The following is a 7375-nucleotide window of genomic DNA, read 5'->3' on the forward strand; positions in this document are numbered from 1 at the left end:
GTAATAATGTAATATGTACACCGAGGGAGCTTTTAGGGAGAAACCCCTACGTATCCACCTTGTGCCTGGGCGTAGTGATTGAGTCTGCTATGGTCAAGATCAGATGCGGTATGGGAAGAAGCATGCCCAGTAGCAAAGAGATTATAGAACAATCTGTCAGTCAAGATAAGGGTCACCTATGTAATCAAAATCTTCCTTCTCTTAAATTCCGTGAAAGGAAGTGCCAAACAGTAGTTGGGGACCTTGTGTTCCTTTACTCGTGTGGCCCACTGTCACTAGTCTAACGGCTTTCTTTCTTTCTGATCTATGCTGTCACTTTGCTTTGAATGAAATTTCCTACTGATGTCAGAAAGCGGGAGACTCAAGCCCAGACTCTGGCCGCCAGGAACAACAACACAGCCGTGAAGACGAGAGCCAAGCTGGGATGGCGGGAATGAATATGAAGCGACCTGAGGAACAGGCACAGCTTGTGAGTGTGGCCTATTCAGATCCAGGGTCCATAGCCTTCAAAGATGGCTACATGCTGCCTTCTACAGACCAGATTACCACTTCGGTTTGTGGAATGGAGGGCTTTGTGATGCCGTCTGGTGGCGCGGTTCTGTCCTCTGTGAGGCGGACCTGACAAGGTTCACTCCTGGGAGATGACAGGCACTCTGAATGTCCTAGGACAGGGATGGCTGGTCTCCTCACACGGATGAGGTTTGGACCATGTTGAGGTCTACCTACTTTCTGTGGGATAGTGACTATCCCTTATATGTCTATATCTCCATCTTTGTTATTATCCTGATTATCTGGCAAGTGCAACAGAATTACCGCAGATTGAAGTGGGAACAAAAGAGAAGCTGCTGCCGGGTAGGGAAACCCTGTGACCACTACTGAGCTAGCAGGGGAGCTTTTAAGTTTCCGTGTCTGCTCACCCTCTACATAGGCCCTCACCACCTCTGTCTGACAATTTGGATAGGATACTTTCAAGTGTGTAATAGATTTCCTCTGTGAGGGTGGAAGCCTTTCCTTACTAGGACTTTCACGAGGCATAAACCAAAAACCTTGCTATTGGTTTGAATAGCGACTACCATTATCCCAGATCTCCCAGTACAGAATTTCCCAGTTAAATCTGTTACGTCTTTTATATAAGAACGCATCCTATAATGCGTCTATTTTACCGCAGTTTCCAGTAGAACGTCACTCAGTAGTTGGGTAGGAAATGGAGTTCAGATCAATTTCCATGAGAACCAGAAGGATGCCGAGAAGAGGGGTGGGGGAAGGGGGTGGAGCATTGCCAAGAGTTCCAAAATTGCACATAGATAGTTGAAAGGAAAAAGCAAATGTATATATGATCTTTGTCACATTACAGACATGAAAAAGGAAATAGTTCCAGCTTCACACTGTAATATTTTCTCTTTAAGCGTCACCGAAAAGTCAGGCAGAGGGCTAGAGATGCGGCATCAAGAGGTAAAGTCCCAGCGTCCCCTACTCCCTGACCCTAGGAGAGCTCCCCACATTCCTCTTCCCTATGACGCTGCCCAGGGCCACGCGCTCTCCCTTCTGAGCCTCCAGAGCCACTAACTGCCCTAGATGGGGAGCCAGAAAGTAAGAATGTTGAAACTTCTCTGCCTTACTCCCCTGACAACAAGAACTGAGGAATTAAGAAGTCCTTAGCAGTCACTGAGTGAGAATTCGTTTCACCTGCAGGACTAGCAATACAATAAGCATAATATTAATTATCCCTCTGGGGAAACATATGCTGTAAACGGCGATGCTATAGCTAAATACCCCATAGAACATTGAGTCTAGGTGCTCAGATTCTTCTTGCTGAGCTAAAGGCTGACTATTCAGATTCTTGTAAAATGCCCTAAAATGCTCACTCACCACCTAACACTGTGTCCTGATCCCTCAGCCAGGAGACTTTGCCGAGAAGAAGCTGAGAAGCCATGGGAGCTGCTGACTATCATGAAAAGGTGACCTCTTGACCTTTGTGGTCTCTGAGCTGTAATGATTTTTTTTGCCTGCTCTGGGCTCGGGTGAAAAAGGGGGTAACCATTTCCATTCCCACCTACCCCCAGTCTGCTCACGAAATCTATCCGATTTCTCCTTCCCAAGGAGATTCATGCACCCCACCCTGAGCCCTCTTTGTTACTTAGCCTCTCTGGGTTTGCAGGTTGTAGCACGAATATCCTTTAGCTAACAGCTAACATCTGCTTTTACGTGAGTACACACCATTGTGTGTCTTTCTGTTACCTCACTCAGGATGATTTTTTTTTCTATTTCCATCCATTAACCTGCAAATTTCATGCTCTTTTCTGGAAAAGGGAAACAGAGGAGGAAAGGAATTGGGGGAGAAGGGAGGTGAGAGGGGGTCTGGAAGGAGCAGAGGGAGGGGAACTTCCGTTGGGATGTCATCTATGAGAGAAGGAAAAAAGGGAGGGGTGATAGCTGATGGAAGGGGAAACACACTGAGGAGGCGAGGTCACCAGCTGAGAGGTTGTCAGGGCAGAGATGGTTCACACCTCGGGAGGGAAGATCCACCCGACACCCAGTTCCCTCTGTTAGGGTCTCAGCGGTTCCGCATTTCAGAGCCGCCTTTGCACACTTTGTGAAGGGCATCGCTGGAGTTGCACTGAGACACCAAGTAGATTTAGGATAAAGAGGTCACCCTGTCACCTGCTTCCAGCTACTCCCTTTCAAGGACAAAGCCCCGGGTCTGACCTCCTGTCTGTCTGGGGCGAGGGAGCAGTTGCTGGGACCCCTTCAGTCCATCATCTTTGCCTCGACTTAATTTCCAGAGGCTGTGAATGACCCCAGTGGTTCTCTGGGCACGGCAGCAGGGACATCCCATACTTTGAAGGGTTCCCACGAGGACCTCGTTTGCCACAGTGTAGGCTCAGAACTGTGGGCCTGGAGGAAAGGGTACAGCAAGCCCCAGACACGTCCTTCCATCATTAACGGTGGCTGTTTTTCTCTTCCTAGCCAAAGCTGGCTCCCCAAGGAGGAGCGTGTGCGGCAGCTCCTGTGTATAGATCCCTGCTGCCAAATCTGTGATGCTGCAACTCTAGAGATCCAACAGTTGCTGGAGAGCGAGCAAAGTCAGATCTCCCCTGCTTTGTTGGGACTGCCACAGGACTCTTCTTGCCTGGAGATGTTGCCCATATCCAGTGAGACTTTTGAGCAGAACGTGGAGCTTCATCCCAGACCCTCCACAGACTTTCCACCGGCACCTGAGACCCAAAGACTAACGGAACACTTAACACAGTCGACCAGCACAGTTGGTGTACAACAGCTCTGTGCAGATCACCTCCTGGCAGGACAAGGATTTCATCTGGCAGACATGTCCATGGTCTCTGAGGCTGCAGCTTCTTCAAGGCTTAGGGAGCCTGTGGTTTTAGTGAATGCAGAAGAGATGATGCACAGTGATCTAAGCTATAACTACGTCCAGCAGATCCAAGACCAGCCATCTTTCAATTCACAGACCCCTTTTCAAACCCTAAGCCCAGATGGTATTCATGTCACACATCCGATGACCCTGTCTCTTGTCACCACTGTCCCCCCGCCATTCCTCAATCCTGAAGTGGTAAGGCTTCTTGAGCTACATGTGAAAAAATTGATGCATTTCCAAAGGTGGGGGCTTCCCAGACGAGTAGAGGAATCACTAAGGCAACTTATGCCACACCCCCCAATGTATTTCCAGCCAGAAAATAACCAACCAGTTTCTTTGATCCTGAACAATATTCCTCAAGACTATGTTCACAGGTTTGGGAGTCTTTCTCCCAACACCTGGTGCTCATATCCAGACAACCAACCTACTCAGATCTTTTGGGTGTCTCAGTGGTCTAATGTGGAGCTGGAACAAAAAGCACACCACGGACAAATCACAAGCCCTGTGGAGAAGTCCTTATTTTCTCCTGACCATGACATTCTCCGTGGCATCTGGCTACTGCCCAAGGGACAGGTGAACGACTCCAAGAACAACCTCCCGAAGACATTAACCCAGTTATTCTGTGGCCTCCCCTCTATACACAGTGAGTCCTTGGTGGCTACCTTCTTAGGCACTCAATGTCTCTCCAAGGACATACCCAAACCCTCCTGCAAAGACCCTCACCTCTTGAAAGAGGCCTTGCCCTTCCTCCTGCCGCCCCACTCGCCACCAACAGCAGCCCCTCCCTCTTCAGCTTCTCCAAAAGAGTCTTTGTATGAGTGCCAAACTCAGATCAACGTGCCGTGTCTGACTCTGGCTGAGTGTAAAACCTTGGAATGGCACCTTCTACAAAGACAGCTTCAGCTACAGTGGGGCCTGCCAGCTGTCATCCCTGGATCTCCCTATGAGCAGAGCCACATACAGTATAAGCCATGTAATAAAGCAAAGCCCCATGAGACTTTAAAAGCCTCCTGGGCAAGAAAGTCCTTCTCAGTTCTCACCAGAGACCTCGTCTTTATCCCAGAGCCTGTACGCAGGCTGTTGGAATTCCACCTCCAGAAGCAGCTGATTCACCTGCGCTGGGGCCTGCCCCAGAGGATCCAACGCTCCATTCACTTGGTCCTCCCCTCTCCTGGCCAGCAGCCCCGGTCCTGCAGCAACGGGGCACTACCCAATGTGAGCATCCTGCAGCCAGGCGACCCAGAGGCTGATGGGTCCGGTGACAGGTTTGCAGTTGCAGTGGACAGAGGGTCAGTTCCCACACCTCACTTGTTTGGCAAGGCAAAGGCAATGTTGAAGACCCACGTTGATTCCAAATGTGGACAGATCCACCAGGGCAAGGTCCCTGCCTGCGTCCAAAGTTCCCGGGAATGCAGAATTCCCAGGAGCTTGTCAGTAGGGGCTTCTTTCTCAAACATTCCAGCAAGCCGGCACCTGGAGCTACAGGCAAAAAGTAACCCTGACCTATATCACACAGCTGTTTCTCAGGGAGCAGAACCAGCAGCCCTTGACCAGGAGAAACAGGCCTCATCAGGCGCTCTCATTGAGCACTGTAAGCGGCCTCAAGCCCTACCTGAGGAAACTGTTAAGAAACTGGAGACAACGTTACGACATAAGTATCTGGCCTTCCTGTCAGGTCTGCCTGTCCATTACTGCGTGACCTCCTCTAGATCAACATCCCCAGCAACTGTTAGCCATTCTACAGTCACAGAGATTATTCCTGGACCTGTCAAAATCCCACAGGAACCACTAACTCAGGTGACCTTACTTGAAGACCCATATCGGAGTAGGCTTGAACCTTGTACTCAGGATGAGAACGAGGCTTCTGTGCACATTGTACGGGATGACAACAAAGCTTCTGTGGACATTGCATTGGATGACAATGAGACTTTTGAGGACATTGCAGGAGAGGTCCAGCCTAAAGTGCAGGCGGCAGGAGGGACCGAGAAGGTGCCTCTAGAGATGCAGACAGAGATCTTGGCGAAACTGAGTTTCCACCTGAAGAAAAAGGTCCTGGAGATAAAGCTGGGATTTCCTGTAATAGCAAAGGAGCTCAAAGAGTCAAATGCAGTGGACCCAGAGCCTCTTGGGATTCTAAGGATCCCAGGAAGCACAATGCTACCACAACTGCCCAACTCAGGGGACTCTCCTCCGGCCCCAGATGCAAACAGGGTCCACCTTGGTAAACAGCCAGCCACTGTAGGGCAGGCCATGTGCCACAAGCAAAAGCAACCTAGTTCCAAGGCAGCGCCCCATGGTTCTGCCCAGTGGGGCTCCAAGGCCTCACAACTCAAGAATATGACTGAGACCCAAGTGCACTGTGTTCAGCTGGAAACCAATGGGGAAAAACCCAACCTAGAGAAAACCTTTAGCACTGAGCCTCAAAGCCCAGGCAAGAGCAAGTACTCAGCCCATGTCCCCACACTGACAGAAAAGAGACACGAGTCAGGGAAACCCAAGGCAGTGTGGGACCTTGAAGAAGGGGATGCAGGTCTTGGGCTTCCCCTGACCAGTGAGAAGACACACCATGATGGAGACGAGGAGCCAGAAAAGAGGCCTCTCCCTGAGACACCCCAAGGCTCCTCAGAGCAGAGGCCTAGATCTTATCCGCCCAGCCCCCAGGATCTCTCTGAGTTTGAGTTCCCAGATCCACCTCCAGAAGTCCTTATGGTGATAGACGCTGCACAGAACATGCAAGACAGTCTGACCAAGGTAGATGCCATCCTGGAACCTGCAAGGAGTGCCAAGGTCCCCCAGCCTGTGGCCTCCAAGACTTCCCAGGGCTTGCGTTTCCCATGCCCACCAACTCAGGGAAAACCTTTTAGGGGCCAAGCTTGGCAAGACCACATTTCACAGAGGCAGGTGACGCCAGCCTCTCCTCATGCTAGCCCCAGCCTTCCAAGAGCTGGCTTGAAAAATAAGATGAAATCCTTCCTTCACTCTATGAGCCCCAAGATAAAAGACAAAACCCACTTGGAACCCCTGGTCTCTACACCCGGGAAAGTGTCCAAACCCAGTCAAGAAAATGCTGACAAGGGTCTGCCTCAAGCCAAAAGCCCCACCAAGAAAACTAAGACAGAGAACTGCAGGGTGCCCAAGGCCCAACCTGCGTCCTCTGAGAGGCCAGTGGTCACATCGTTTTTAACTGCTCCCCACATTCTAGACAGTAAGCTCGGGCCAGGCTCTCGACAGCACAGCTCTGTCTCAGGACCAGGCCAGCCCCGACACTGTCCTCGGCACTGCCCTAGATTGGCTCGTACCACTCAATACAGAAACCCACCCTAGGTCCCAAGGTTTACCTTGGAAGTGTTGTTCTGCTAATGGTGGCCACTCAGGCTCTTCCTCTCGGCTCCCCCTCCTCAGTATCTTTAAAGAGCAATATTATTGTCATTTCCTTTAATGAACAGGTGGATTAAAGAACCACCCAAAATATATTCTGTACCTATAAACAGTCTGTTTCTTCTTGTCTCTGATGTTTATTATTTAGGGGAGGTATGAAGGAAGCGACGACGTCAACCCCATCCAGGAGCGGAGATTTAGCCCCAAGTTTGCATGCTTGGTTTAGAGAAGTACCATTAGTACACCTTTCTTCAAGGGATGCCTCTGAGTTGATCAAAAGCAGCTAGCTCAAACGAAGACACACAGAGCGTATATGACAAATAACACATCTGGGTCTCGGAATCTCCTTGCTCAACCCATTGGTGTCGGGAATGCCTCTAAGAATTCACCCAGAAGCCTGCGTCAGCCCCTTTGCCTGGTTTGTGTGCTCAGTTGTGTGGCCTAGGTGCCTCCTGGAAGGGGGATCCAGGGAAGGCACAGAAACATACAGAGGGAGTTCTTGTACTTGGGACAAAGCCCCTGTGTTTCTGATGGGCACACAAGGAACAAAAGGTCAGTTTTCTTCACACCAAAAGAAACTGAAGCAGGAGGCTAGCCCAAGGCCAGCACGGGAGTTGGGGACAG

General features: G+C 50.4%; 1 protein-coding gene across 1 annotated transcript; it reads left to right on the top strand.

Annotated features, from left to right (window-relative positions):
- Nucleotides 1-708: 708 nt before the first annotated feature.
- On the top strand, nucleotides 709-6697 carry Spata31f1 (SPATA31 subfamily F member 1). The gene is made up of 5 exons (XM_075967669.1): nucleotides 709-852; nucleotides 1407-1452; nucleotides 1898-1958; nucleotides 2968-5233; nucleotides 5300-6697. Exons 1-5 carry the CDS (start codon nucleotides 709-711, stop codon nucleotides 6695-6697), a joined length of 3915 nt encoding a protein of 1304 aa, XP_075823784.1.
- Nucleotides 6698-7375: the final 678 nt, after the last annotated feature.

The sequence above is a fragment of the Microtus pennsylvanicus genome, chromosome 3 (assembly GCF_037038515.1).
Source record: "Microtus pennsylvanicus isolate mMicPen1 chromosome 3, mMicPen1.hap1, whole genome shotgun sequence".
NCBI classification, from domain to species: domain Eukaryota; kingdom Metazoa; phylum Chordata; class Mammalia; order Rodentia; family Cricetidae; genus Microtus; species Microtus pennsylvanicus.